At 35.5% G+C, this 15511-nt stretch overlaps 1 protein-coding gene across 9 annotated transcripts; it reads left to right on the top strand.

Annotated features, from left to right (window-relative positions):
* Nucleotides 1-1266: 1266 nt before the first annotated feature.
* On the top strand, nt 1267-12299 carry LOC120106710 (protein LNK1-like). 9 transcript variants are annotated; one of them, XM_039119745.1, is made up of 9 exons: nt 1267-1651; nt 1798-1906; nt 2024-2169; nt 2278-2321; nt 2433-2508; nt 7337-8082; nt 8689-8831; nt 11587-11722; nt 11809-12299. In XM_039119745.1, exons 1-9 carry the CDS (start codon nt 1282-1284, stop codon nt 11857-11859), a joined length of 1821 nt encoding a protein of 606 aa, XP_038975673.1. In that variant the 5' UTR covers nt 1267-1281; the 3' UTR covers nt 11860-12299. The 9 variants fall into 9 exon arrangements, 7 of the variants coding, with proteins under 7 accessions (XP_038975673.1, XP_038975674.1, XP_038975671.1 ...); XM_039119746.1 differs by having other exon boundaries at nt 2433-2525; nt 7360-8082; XM_039119743.1 differs by having other exon boundaries at nt 2024-2321; nt 11812-12299.
* The last annotated feature ends 3212 nt before the right edge of the window (nt 12300-15511 follow it).

Here is a 15511-nt window from a genome sequence, read left to right as displayed (position 1 = left end):
CTGGGTACACATGAGACCAGGCCCTAAAACCCCCTCTAACATAATTCTCAAATTTGAGTGGCGATGAGGTGGTGGACATCTGACAAGTGGGACTTTCTTAGGGAAAGAAAAGAACTTGAGGTAATTTTCATCTTCTCCATTAGTCATTATTTTGCCCTATGAAACAGATATTTGGATTTGGTAATGTTGAGTGAAGTTGGTGACAAATGATGTCAATTGATCTAGAACAATATCACTTCGTACCAACTCAACTCAGCTCAACTAAGCCTTAATGAAGTTTTCTGTCGGCTTCAGTCATTTGGATCGCCCTTGACTTGGTTGGTATCTTGCTTTAAAAAAACCTGGGACGATAGGGAAGCTCAAGACTCCATTTATGCCTAGACCAAAACTGGTTTGGAACCAACGAAAAAAAAAACGGTCTTGTCTCGAACTTCTTTGATCCTTGCTTGGATTTCGGCTCGATCGACAAAAAAAAGGAGTAGAGTAGCCCCCCTAGAACTGACAAAAGTCGCTATCAATGAATTTCCGAGCAATTCTAAACCAACATATGCGATTCATTCCCGTTTTATTTCTCTATTTTCTTCTCTACCTGAACTCTGGTTCTTTATCATACGGTCATCCCCCACCAATGCCAATGAATGATAAGTACTTTTTTTTTAGTATTTTTATTTTTTATTTATTATCGCAAACTAGTTAGGTCAGCTACACGAGTCCATATAAGAAAACAATAACAATACCAATTTAGTTTTATTTTTTCTTATATTTTGATAGAAATCTAGTAATGGTGGCCACTGTAATGTAACCACACTTCCGGAGGAGCTCTGCCAGTTGATGCTTTCAATCACATATTTCCGAGCAAAGGTGCTATTGATTACATATTGAAATGGTATTCAACAAATATTCTTTCTACCTTTACAATGAAGATAAAGGGCATGAGGTCATCTTTTGTGACATATGAATTAATTACTAAAATAATTTTGTTTTTTGTTATATCTTTGGAAAATTCATTACAGTGAAAGAAATATATTGCTGCACTTGCTTCCGCTCAGCAGAAAAATTAGATCATTTCAGACTATCTTCTGTTCGATAATGGTAAAAAAATTGGCCATTTATATCTGATGCTCATCGATTTTGATGCTTTCTGATCATTTCAAATTCAAAATACATGTTCAATCCAGTCCTTTCAGAGTTTTATATAAGCATTGGGTTATTAATATTGCATACTATCAGATTTAGATCTTTCTTATATATAAATAATTATAAATTCATTGCTTCTAGGCAATGTTGAGGAACTTAGTTGTTAACTGGTTTGTCCAGACGGAAAATGTTACTTGGTTTGAATTTGATGAGACTGGTCACCAAATGCATCATCAAGGTGGTGAAAGGGTTAATGAACCTGTAGCATTAGGTGATTTTCTTAAAACGCCACAGTATGAAGTAGGAAATGATGATGGAAAGAGCACAAGCAGCAGAGGATCTAAGAATAACAAAGTTCTTCAGGAAAAATATGAAAGAGCTTTTCGTCCTTCTCCAAAGGTTGGAAGCTCCACTGTACCAGAGGGCTCATGGTCTCATGAATCAAGAAAAGTAGTTCCAGCAATTTGTAATCCTAATTCCTTCCGAGACTTCACTTCTTTGGCTTCCCAAGATGGTAAATTCCTAAACTACTGTTTCAAATAATGCAATATGTATACAGAAAACAAGATATTTTGCATCAGAATCCTATTGTTAAATCTAGGATTGCTTCCAGGTAGAGTAAAGGCTTCCATTTCTCACTTCTTTATAATTCCATTGCAGATGCTGGACTTGTTTATGTGGAAAATCAGTACATGGACAGAGAAAATGATATCCTATATCATGATTTGCCTGATACTGGCAGTTTCGAGGATATTGATAGAATGCTTAGGTAGCTCATATGGCTGTTAGTCTAAATCTGTTTTCTTATTTCTACCGTAATTTCAACTTTTTCTGCCATGATAATTGTTTTCATTTGTATTTTTCTTATTCTTTTTCTTTTTTGGAGGATTTGTGAATCCACATTTGGGCAAGGAAGCAGCTCTGCAGATGAGCTATCATGGTTTTCATCTTCTTCACAAAGCACCTATGGGATAGGAGATACTTTCAAATCATACTCACAATCTTCAATTTTAGACCCAACAGCTTTAAATGGTACATTAGCACATCACAGTGCAATAACCAATGTTTTTCCTGAAAACAATCCGTTTGCTGATGATAGTGATAAGATCTTGGGTCATTGTTATCGATCTTTTGTACCAGTCAGCAGTGGTGAAAATAAGAGTGACTGTACACCACAAGAAAAGGTTGGTAAACGTTCACATCATGGACACTCATTTTTATGTGTGGTTGATAGGAATGAAAGTAGAACATTTACATAAAGTTAGTTCTTAGAGTGATTGCTTCTATATCTGCAGGCATATGATGGGGATGGAAGTACTGAGATTAAATCAACTCTTATACAAGTCGGCGATGAAAATAGCTTGAATGAATGTGAGAATTTTAATATGGTAATCAGCATACCTTCATATTTTTTTCCTTTTTTCCATTTTTTAAAGCGAGAATGACTTCATTGAATGCGAAGCCCTGGATACAATAATTACCATATTCTCAATTTTAAGTTTTTATTGAATTGCCACAAATCTCTCGCATTGACATTCAATTAAAAACTGTTTCAGCATTTGCTGGCCCACTGGTTAAATTGATCTCAACACTTTGTTTCAGAATCATGCATGCGGTGGAAGTTGGATCTATATTAAATTGTCTGATAAAACAAGTTAATTAGATAGCACGAAACTTATGAAGTGAATTTGTGCACATTATTTGGGTACTCTTTGTTGATCACCAATTTGGAGCAAGGAAGTAGGTGTTTAAGGCTAGGATGACCAATGAAATCTACGAAAAAATAGTTGACCTGCACCAAGACGAGGAGAGTTAAGAGCATATGCTGGTGATTATCCAACCAAAGCCCTTTTCAGGTCCTCCAGATTGGCCTGACATGACCTTACCTTAACTATTGATCATGCTGAGTCTACTTCAGGTTCACCCAAAAACCATCCAGAAGTTGAGTTTCGCTAAAGGTGAAAAGAGGAGATCCAAGCAATCTGACAATCTGCAACCTGTATAATCTCAAGAAAAAGATCCAGCACTCAAAATTCCAAAACCCTTACTGAATTGAAATTTATAATTGAGAACTAGAAAAATATGATCTAATTTATGACAACTTAATGCGAAAAAACAAGATAGTAACATTGTAATCTGTAAATAACAAGCTAGAAAAGGAAACATATTTTGAAGATGCTTCTTATGATAATTCTCCTGTACTTTACTACCTCTCTTATTATTGATGCTGTATTTTTCAGTACACTTGAAACTGAGTGCATGGAGATGGGTTGGAAGTGAGATTTGGAAGAGAATCTGGTGAACGTAGAGGAGTTCCCACCTACTAGCACCAGCAGCAAAATCCTATCTTGTGTTCGAAGAAGGCCATCTAGTTAGAAGACTGGCTTTTAAAGTGGGGTCAAAGTTCTAGTCTTATTTGTAGTCAAGTAACAGGCATAATTGGTGAAGGACCAGTAGAATCTTAAAGAAATCTTCACCAGTATTTTTGATATGAAATTAGAAAATTAAACTAGTTCAATCAGATCCAGTATCAAATCAGCTTTCTAGCACGCTCTGAATTGCGTCATTTGGAGGTCAGGCAAAGAAGTTATGGCCTTTCATGCGTAGTACTGTTTTGCTCAAAGATATGCTGATATTCACAATTTTTTCATTGTGTAGCTTCTCAAAACTAAACCTGATTTTTTAACTAATTTCTAGAATTGTGCCCATACTTTTCTTCATTTGGAAAGGTTGTTGCTCAAAATAGGAGTTCTATTAAGTTTACTTAAAGGGATATATTATTTCTTTTCCTTTCCTTTTCTAATTATAATTCAAGTTCTGAGCAGTCATGGAACTCCAAAACCATCAACTTAGTCCTCTTTTCTCATATAGTTGAGAAAATTGCTTGGTTTGATTGCTATCTTGAGTGTTTTTCAGGTCCTTTTCTAATCTCTGTTATTGGCATGGCATGGAAAACTTGCCATGCCAGCATCACTTAAATCCTTGATTTTTGTTACTTCTCTATTTATTCTACAAAAGCTTAGCCTTCATCTTTTGCTTTGTTCTATCGAGATCTTGCTTTTACTGAGGTTAGTTTTGCTTTTTTCTTTTAACCTAGATTTTATGCTTTGAAGCCTGCACTGTTCATGAGTGCATTAATTGTGCTAGTTCCAATGATGAAGCGGATATGGAACCTTTGATGAATGGTTCTGGCCACTAAGCAATCATACATGGATAGAACAAAATTAAGTTTTTTGTTATGTTCCCACATGGACACAATATGACATATCTGACACGTGTCATATGCTGTAGAGATGGTTTGTTTGAGTGGTTCTACGTTCACAGCACCTCTCTCTCTTTGCGGAAGCCAGCAAAGGAATGAAAGAAAAAGAAAAAGCAAGATGTGTAGTTGTGAGAGAGAGGGCTAGAGAAGAGAGCTTGGGCATGAATCCCATGCTTTTAAATTTCCGATCCCTTTTTGATGGTGAAGGGAATGCACAATCAAGTGGGCAAACAGGCCATCCTCCTCTTTGCTGGCCTAGGGTTTGTGGTGAATTGGGACTAGCACGAGAAAAAGAAAGAGAGAAGGTGGCGGGTTTCCAATTGAATGGGTGGATGGGCAAAGAGCTTACAAGGTGCACCCAAATCTTTCCCTGTATTAGGCCTACCACCATGTCAGGTCCAAACTAAAATGGAGTCAAACAATACTATATCCCAAAATAGTTGCTTAGAGCAATTACAACTCAAAACTGTTGCTTATCAATAGTCTAAATATTTTGAAGTCCACATAAGTGACTTAATAACCACGATAATTTTGAATAAAACCCAAGATCATATTTTATGTATGAATAATTAAATTATATAGCCATGTTCTTGTGTCGAAGTCTTTTAAGCTTGCTGTGTCTGATTCTTCAGCACATTTGGACACTTGACACCTGCATCCTGTGTCCAGGTAACACCACTAGTAAGATGCATGGTAGCAATTAAAACAGCTGAGAAAGTTGTGAATTATAGAGGTTTGGTTGGTGGGAAAGTCTCTTGTAATCAAGTGAGTTTGAATTATAATATTTAAAATGCTTTTGAAATATCAAAGAGTTTCATACATCATGCAAGGGGCAAATATGTTAGGTTTTGCAATTGATAACTCGAGCTTTAGTTTTAGTGTGTAATGAGATTATTCAACTAGAAGGATATGCTGAAATAATACAGCTAACTCGATCTGTTGCTATACCTACAAAATAGTTAAGCAATGAAAGCAAAGAAGCTATTGACTATGAGGTGATGCAGGGATAACACATCAAGGAAAAGTGCAATCTGATGAAATTATGAAAAGTTTAGTTTGTTCTTCTGATCAAGTCGATTGAATAATGATTTTAGTCTTGACGGTCATTCTTTTGGGTTTTCTGCATGTTTTTAGCTACCTTTTTTACTTTTTCTTTCAAAGTACCGACTCCTACCCTTTGCACCTCCACGTGATATCCGTAGAAAGGTTCAAATAGCACAGAATATAAGCTAATAAAGCATATATTAACAGTTCATTAAGCAATACATAAATGTGTCACTAAATCATAAAGAGCATCTAGGAAATTCAGATAATAGTAAACTTTAGTTCACTGCAGTCCAAATCTTGATATGTTACACGGGGTTTCACTGGTGCTTGAAGACTTAGTGAACAGAAAGTTACTGCATAAGGCTTATTCATATTTTTTCTTTCTCACTGGATAGGAATATGGTTTTAATAAAACCAAATGTATAAACAAAAAGAAGGAATCAAGGACAATGCAGCTATTTCTTATGTAGTTATCCCTCCATGTCATCATATGGGAATTAGAGACATATGCCGGCTTTCGATGGCTTGCATTGTGCGAGGTGAAGAATATTCAACAATAACTAGGCCTGAAACTTCCCCTCTTAATCGCCTAGCAATGCCTTGTTACACACAAATCAGAAGCTAACTAAATATTTCAAAATTAACACTACAACCAAGATAGAAAGATAGAGTTAATTTCTCATGATACAGAGGCTCCCAGTGTAAAATAAAAGTCTCTAGATAAAAACAAATTTTTCTGCTAACAATGCATTTGGAGAAGAAATGCAGAGATTTGTTCATACTTAATCATCTTCAGCTAGCGGACTACTAGTTTGGCTCTCCTTGCAGACATGAAATCTTGCCAAACTAAATACATCCTTTTATGCTATTTATCATTGCACATAACCTTACATTGAATCTTTTTAACCCTACTAAGAGCATTGCATCAACAGAGCCATGTAAGATGGACATATTGGCGTAAGAGAGCATGGCAATATATGTTATATACAGAAGCAGTCTTAATTAAGCAATGCACTTGACTTTGTGGACCAAAATGGGAGAAATAAGGTGGGTGAGTGGAGGAGTGATAATATTACAGGCTGACCACCGGCCTCTCTTAAGTAACTACTTCTATCTCCCAAAAGTGATGGGGCTTCACTAGTTTATTTAACAGAAAATATTTTTCTATATTTTCATGCATATTAGTACTCCTTATTTAAAACTACAGGGCTTCTTTAACGTGAAGGGAGAATGTTTCTGACATTTCCATGTAGCAAAACGATCAAAAGAAGAGGGGGACTTGCATTGCATTAGGAGAGTGAAATTCCATAGCTACTATTTACAGTTGTTCATTTCACATTTTACTTTATGTTGACTGTGTTGTGGAGCCATTTCATGTTAGGGTGAAATAACAGCTATGAGATTTATAATCCACATAAAAATTAATGTTATGTATTCAAAAATGAACTTGAAATGGCATGCCTGCTAAAAATATATTTTATTATGTTATTATTGTTGTATACCTTTGCATGTTTTACTTTCTTGAAGCATTGGGTATAATGGACCAAAGCAAGTTATAGGCAGTCTTGTGTTTTGGATCCTTAAAGAAAGTGACATTTATCGATCACACAACTAGCATTCAGACTATGGTATGGACATTATTTTCTAGAAAAAATCGTGTTTAAGTGTATAAGTTATGCAGTCAGTGTCTATATCATGTTGGTTAGACTTCCAAGCATTTGATTTACAGATGACATATTACTGTCACTATATGTGACCCTTTAATGTCAGTTCAGACCTATGATTGCAATTTTCTTTCAATGATTTATGATTTGAACAGGCAATCTTGGAGTTTTTTCTCAATGGATTGCCTAAGATTGCCTAGTCCACACTGTATTTTATATCCTTCAGTTTCTTCATTTGAGTTTCTACAGATTAATATGCACTTAAAGAAGCTGCGAAGACCATACTTATTTGAAGGAAATGAAAAAGATCAACTTTCAGAATCTACAAGTAACATGTCTTTCTGTGGCCCTGGCCAAATGCAGCAAATTGCTGATCAGGATAATGTCTCTTCAGTTTTCTCAGCTCAACCTTATTCCTCTCAACTTTTTCCGAAGCAAAATCATGTTTGGGGATCTAGTTCTTCAAGCAACATGCACACCTTCAGTCTTCGTGCACAACTTGAAGGAAGCCTTCCTCTGCATCAGGATCTGTTTGCACAGAAAACATTAAGCATTTTATCTGCAAGTGATTATAATCCTTCCTCCTCTTATGAAGTCTCTGCACATGCTAGCAATTATTTTCCACAGTGCATGGAGAACTTGCCTGTTCCTTTGTCTGAGCCTCCAGCTATGATGCCTGAGGAAATCAATGAGAAACCATGCCTTGAACAGATTTTATGTGGTGCATCGTCTGCTAAGCATCCATCTCACCTGTCTTCATCAACAAGTATAACATCACGTCAGGAACAGCACCATACATTTCAGCATGAAATTAGAGGTGACAGCGTACAAAAGGACGTAAGCTTTAAACTTCCAGCAATTGAGACAGATTCTTCAACCATACAAGAAAGCCCTTGCATGACGTCTGGCTTTTCTGATGATATCTCACTGAAAGCAATTAGCTTTCAACAGCTTCAGGATGTCATGCTTCAGGTATATCTCAACTCATTTGATCTGTTTTCCATCATTTGTACGCACTGTACATGTACATTCAGATGGAATGATTGTTCATACATGTAAATGGATATATGTGTATATCAGAATTTGCACACTTTCCTTGTGTAGCTATGTGTTCCCATGGCATATAGAAGCTTACAATCTGAATCCACGATTTCATATGATCATATTTGTTCACTGTTACTACCAGATATGCTTCAGTGCAATTCCATGCTTGTGTAGATGCTCGAATCCAGAATGCATGATTTCATATCAGTTCTGGTTCCCTATGTTTGATCTGCTGCCAGCATGCTATGCACCATGAACAATCCAAATACATATTCCTTGGTGGATATTTCTGTAAAATGCTCTCCATTGTACACTCAGAATTCACTTCCTTATATTGAATTAGATTTTTTCTACATTAATGTACGGGCATAGGACTATTCAGTGCATCCAATTTTTATGTTATTGCACCAGATTGGTACCTTTTTATTTATTCTTTCATGGATAGGTCAGTCGAGAATTTACTAGGAAGTACAAGGACCGTTTTGGCAGTGACTGAGAAGTACTCACTTTTTTCTTTTCACTTTCTAAATTCAGTTGGATAGTGGAACAAGACTATGCATAAGAGATAGTTTGTACCGTTTGGCACAGAGTGCTGAAAGAAGACATAATTTCATTTCTGCAAACAATTCCAGCAAAGAGAGAGGAGGAGGAATTTTGGATACAGAGGAATCAAACAGGTTTTCCTTATCCCACTAAAGCTTCTGGATATATATTTCTTACATCCAATGGATTTTTTTACTATTTGGCACTGTCACGAAAAACATCCAAAAGTTACTATAACACATTGGTTAAATCACTTGTTGGCTAAAATAAATTAATTTCTTAAATAAAGAAGAAGCCCATTCAGTTATATCAGTTAAAGGGCAGGCTTGGATGGGTTTTCATGAGGGAAACCCACAAAAGAAACACGCCAATAATTGCATGGGAGCATTATCCCAAGCTGCATAGGCCTGCCTTATTGGAGGGCTCACTTGGTATATCTATTAATTGTTCTAGTAGGTTCTTCTATATCTATTATAATCATCAAATCCCTCTTTAATACATCATTCTAAAAGGTGACAAAATGACCTCCAATGATGCTCCATCATGAATTTCATTCTAGTAATTTAAGATTAACATTGATTCCTGTTCTTCTATCCATATTTCTCCATCTCTTATTACTTGTTAAAGCGAGAAACTGGCCAGATTATTCCCTTGGGATTGTTGCTACTTTTACTAGTTGTTATTCACACCTCATACTTACTTCTACAGATCCTTAGTTATTTTCATCATCTTCGTTCTAACAGATAGGAGCCAAAGTAGTTATTTTGTTGTTGTTCTTAGCATTTTATTTTTTTAAAGCTTCTTTGGTTTCTTGTTCGGCCTTGAGTTCTTGTCCCTAGACTTTTCAAGTTTTTCTCTAGATGTTTGAATTGAATGCAGCAAGGGGCTTTGGATACCATTACCAGGCCTGGAGTTTTTTTTGTCTTGAAATGATACAGTACTGGTAAGGTACCAGTATGGTCAGGACAGACCAAGACAATTAGTATCAACAGGAATAAAAAGCAACTGTTATGCAGCCAGTATGGTTGGCATGGTCTATTGATACACAACCAGCATGGACCAGTTCAAGAGACAATTGATGTACTGCATCCTTACTGGTACTATTTTTCTGTTAGAATTGTATCGGTACCATTCGAACTGGCGGAATTTAAATCATTGGAATGTGGGCACATGTGCATTATTAAAATAATTTTGAGCATATGTTTTCCATTTTCCCTTAATCTTACCATTCACTAATGTTATATTGTTGTTAATTCATCTATTTGGCATATATCTTATAGTTTCTTTTAATTCATCTTTGGTAATTTATAAACTTGCCTTTATTAATCAAACTATCATACAGATAGAAATGAACCCAGATTTTTTATAACCAGGGGCACTGTTTGCTTGATGCATGATAACTGAACCTGAATCATAATAATATTCTATTAAAAATATAAAAGTTATACTAATGAATTAAAATTATTTGGTATAAACTAAAATATTGAAAGATGGAAGAGTTCTTAAGCTACTATTTATCATATTTTTTTATCTTTTTTCCCTTTTTTCAGCTAATTTCTTTAATCTATTTTAAGTATCTAAAGGAAAATACATTGCATGCTGCTTCCTTTTTTTTTCATCTCAAGAATTATCGACAGGCTACTTCTGTTCTGAACTCTTTCATTAAGAGGCATCTGATGTAGTGGACAGAAAAACAGTTTGCTATGTCCCAATTATCAAGAAAAAGCTAACTTTGGTTAGATATAATCACAATATGGCTAGGCCAAGAAATATTGCGAGTACTGAGTAGTAAAGACGGAAAAAAATATTCATGAGATAGACAATGAAGGAGCTTGGTAAGTGGTCGTTAGCTATTGTCAGGAGTGGGTGGAGGAAGAGAGGTGGCCGGTGATCATGTTAGAGAGGGAGAGACGGACAGAGACAGAGACAGAGAAAGAGAGAGAGGTAGAAAGAGACTTGGTCCACCTTTAAATTCTATAAAAGCTTTTAAGTCATCCACCTGTTGGATATCCTTATGGTCCCGCTCATATTTGGCACATGTTAACTTCCACTTTCCCACATTCAGCAATATTTCCCTCATGAATGTTTCATGCAACTCATTCTTACAGCTCTGTCTTTGCTCATCTTTTGGTCCCAATCCTTAGTTTTTGCTCATATTCATGACAACCAGTGAAAATAATGTTTGCTTCAGAACAGGAAAGTAAAGAGACTTTTGTTTTATGCAATCTGTTCACAATGGAGACAATTATTGAAACCATCTAGATAAAGTAGTCAAAAACTATGATTTTGCCCTTTCAGTAACCTTGGTAAGGAATATATGTGAATGATTAGGAATGACATTATGCCTTTGTTACTTTACCATGTGTGTGTGTGTGTGTGAAAATTTAATTAAATAATTTGTCTTTTTTGTATCTGTATGTTTTTTTTTCTTTGGGGTGGGAGGAGGGAGATATCTTGGCTTTATAGAGCTTTTTCCAAAAGATGCTTCAAAAATGCTTATTAAAAATCTTGGGGAAAATGGGTCGCACTTTGTTTTATTAGTGTCTGCATATGGCACATGTGCTGTTGTCTTTCTCTTTCATCAAATGCTATTTATTATCATAATTTTTTTGATGAAGAATGTGAAAGGAGGCATTTTTTTTGTTTAATGGATTCTATCCTAGAGTATAATAATATGATGTAAGTAAGACAAGGATGTGTTAGACATTATGTGCTCGGTCATTATTGACTTTAGTTTAATACAATATGCTTGTGACAAGAATCTGAGTGAAAAGAATATCGTCCTTTAGAGAAAGATCTGAAAATGCATGAAGCTTTTTTTCCCTTGTGGATAGTTAACGTTTCTTCATGTTTACCATCAAATTTATTCTGCATGTTGGTCTTTGTCAGGTCTGCGGGGTATATAACTACTGAAACTGAAACAAATTCAATAGATCGCTCAATTGCACATCTACTTTTCCACAGACCCTCAGAGACTGTGACAAGGTCCAGTGAATGTGCAACGTCACTTGAATCGCATATGATTGTAAGTTTCTTATTGCAAATGTTGTCCTAGCCATGTTTTTTGTACTATTCAAATCTTCTGCTCATCTTTCTTACTCTATCATGTAGCAGGATGAACAGATACATGGTCATGTACAACTTCCAGGAAGTAATTCCTGATGAATTTGGTCCAGCAATGAGTATTCAGTGGTTGTACTGAAGTTCCACAAAAGGAACTGATTCAGCAATATGGCATTTGGTGCTTCAGCCACAGCTTCCACATAATGGACTGCTGCCCTTGCTCAGAAGTGTCATTTGAGTGGTATCGTAGTGATGGGCAGGTTTTTATGGTGTAATTTTGAGTATAATTAGCTTGTTCTCACATGGTTATATATTATATCCGAGCTACTATAACATGTATACCTTAGTTCTCACATGGCACCATTGAAACTAACTAAAAGGATAAAATAAGGTGATATGTAAACTCATTGGTTTTTTAAATATGTGGATATTTAAGTCAGCGCTTTCAAGCCATGTGGAATAACATGATCCTTTTAGTTTATTTATTTTATGTATCTCTTAAAAAGCAGTACAAGCGTGCACTGTATGTGGTTCTTCTTCATTAGATATCATTATTTATTTCTTGCTCCTATGCTTGCATTGTTTATGCTTCGTTATAGTTTTTTTCACAAGAATTTTCAGATGTGTCTCCATGGATAACATTCTTTTGTCATCTATGTTGTTTGAATAGTTCGTTGTTTGATCTACCGAGAAAAGGTTATTGCGTTAAGATTTTGAAACGCTATATTATATATTTAGTGTTTCTTTTGGCTTAGTAGCTGGAGCCTTATTATTTCTCTGATGTACTTTTGGGTTATCCAGGAGGACAGGGAGCTTATGTGAAAATAATTCTATTGTTCGTCATTCCTATTGAAACCCAATGTCAAATATGTATGTCTGTATTTGTTAAAGAAAAATCAGAAGCACACCATATTATAGATTAGTTTCTCCTTGCAACCAGTCCATTCATGATGCGACCATAGTGATCTGCCATTAAATCAAGGCGTGAGACTTTTCCAGTGATTAACTCTCCAGCTGGAGTTATTATTAAATGATACCATTTGACATCTGGTGTGGGGTTTTCTCGAGCTTTTATAGGCTTAATTTAATTACTTGGTAGTCAAGCATCAAGCAGCATTGAGCAAAGAATTGCAGAAGGATTTATGACTTACAGATCCAGAATGTCAAAATTGTAGGAAAATAAGACTTACATTTGGCTAGGATGTAAGTAAGATGCAATTGTTCATCATAATAAGATGTTTAGTTGCACTTATTTGTGGGGAATAAATGCTTTACGAGCAAATTTTTGGTAGAAAAATGCGAAAATAGCTCAGTAGTCAAAATGCTCTTCGTCCTTGATTATTTACAGTCTAAAATAGCACAATTACTGAAAAAGTAAAGATAAGCTATATTTTTTTGTGCTGGCCTAAAGAAAAGAAGTGCCAAAATGTATGAATTACCTCTGGACTGATTATATTTGTAACACGTGATGAGTGACATTTTATATGAATATTAGAATTTAATGACAAATGTAGGGGTGATTGTACTTTTTTGATAAGGTTATCGACTTAATTTTTTAAAAAATAGGGTTTCCTTGGAGTTGAACAAGAACCCTCTAAAGAGCTCTTATTAAAGCCAGGATCCTCTCCAATTCAGTGTTGAAGTAGGGAGGGCTTGTCTCAAGCCTTTATAGGTTTTAAGGATCATTTACAGCATCTATCGCATCCCAAACCCAACACTTGGTCAGCCATGTGATATGATCGTATACCTTCTAGAGCATAATTTTAGAGAATATGCAAAGCTTGATAATCTGATCTGTGAGGATCTACAAAGCGTGGCTTTAGTTCTACATCAGCTATGCACTGGGTAGATCTTGGATAATTACACAAAGTTATAGAACCTAAATAACATCTTTTGGCGAGCATTTTTAGGTGAGGTTTTTGATAGTTATAAATAGTATTAGAGCGACCCAGTCTATGGCCTATGTGGACTAGAAAACAACGTCACATGCCTATTTGGTTGACTTTGAGCTGATCGTAAAGTTTGTAATTAGATTTTTGATACTTGTGATTGGATTTGGGTCTATAACCTGGCGAGGATGTAAGGCTTGAATGGAGGGAGCATGTGAGAACTGTGCAAGCGTGTTTTTAGTCCCACATCAATTATGCACTGGATAGATCTTGGATACTTATACAGAGCCAAAAAATTTAGATAATAGTTAGCCTTCTTGGATGGGGTCTTTGATTGTTACATAAACCAAAATGCTTAATAATAGGAGATAGGAAAATAAGATGCATAAAACATTTCATTCATTGCTGATAATTAGACTTATCTAAAATACATGGCTCAAATACGTTCGATATCAAAAATAAAAATCTAACTATCATCCTCGCCAAGAGTCCTAAATCAAACCTGTGAAGCGGCTCTAGAAAGGAATAAGATAATAATGTGAGCTAAGATCTTGGTAAGAATTCCGCAACTGCATCAGCAAAAATATAAATAACTGCTAAAATAATACTAAAATGTTTCCATTATGCCCCAATCAAATGCTTATTAACAGATCAGTATATGCCTCATGTATATACTAAATAGCAACTTAGTACATATATCATATATCACCAGATTCGCAATTCCAATATAGTTTCCAATTAATAGTTTCGTACAACTGCGAGTTCAAATATATGATCTATCATTATTATTAACATAGGTCGAAGCTAACAATTTTATTTTCCGACATTGGTTTGGCCATAACCATGCCTCAAGTCTGCAGCAGATGAATCTCATATCACTCGTGCCATACTTCAAATTATGGGCAGCAAACAAAATATCATACGCTTCAGCCCATGATTGGCAAACCGCACACCAGGCTCTAGCTGATAGATCAAGGTTTCACACTCATGCACTGCTCGTGTCAGGTATTGACCTCAGTAAATATGACATGACTTGATTAAAAGTGGTTTCACTCAACCAAATCTGGGCTTTTAAAGCTTGGCCGAACCTCAGTTTGACTCGATCCAACTTGCCAAGTGATTAGGTAAAATATGGATCTAAACCTTACACTCGAAGTTGGCCGAGACTAAATCTTGGTAAAAGTGATCCCATATTTGATTTGACTCGCTTGCTTCCCTTTTTCAAATGGTGCAAGCACATAACAATCAATAGTTGACAAATTGAAGTATCTAATACTTTGGCAGGTTTGTTGACTATCATAAATGGCAATTAATGTATTAATTTTGTCACTCAAAGTGTTAAATAATTGCCATTTATATGATCCATAAAAGAATATTGGAATTTGATTATTTCGGCTGATATATGCTACTATTTTCTGAGTTATTTGTTTGCAACAAACCGATACATTGTCCATTTTTTTTTCTTTTTATTTATTTAAATAAGTTATTAGAATCCATGACTGAAGTAGTACTTAACCTCAACTTTGTTATATTGGCTATTATCTCAATATTTGTTATCTCAGGATAGACACCTAAATCTTGGATTTCCTAAAAACCAATCAGCCATCAAGCACTCCAAGGGCGTCAAGCTTTGAAATCTTGCTTCTATTTATTTTTTTTTAGTAGAGGAAATGTTCTTTGCAAGTTAAATTGAACATCTCACTGTTAGAGCCTCAAATTATGACCTCCAGCTTGACCAGCTAACTTGGGTTAGATAGTGCCCTCACCTCGATTTCAGGTGGGCTTCTTCCTACTTCTAGAGACAAAAACTGCTTTATTAACCCAAACTATGGTAAAAGATACTGAGTTATGGTTGATGCAAA

Source organism: Phoenix dactylifera, unplaced genomic scaffold, assembly GCF_009389715.1.
Source record: "Phoenix dactylifera cultivar Barhee BC4 unplaced genomic scaffold, palm_55x_up_171113_PBpolish2nd_filt_p 000609F, whole genome shotgun sequence".
NCBI classification, from domain to species: Eukaryota; Viridiplantae; Streptophyta; class Magnoliopsida; order Arecales; family Arecaceae; genus Phoenix; species Phoenix dactylifera.
Note: the sequence above shows the minus strand (reverse complement) of the source record. Positions and strands in the feature narration are given on the sequence as shown.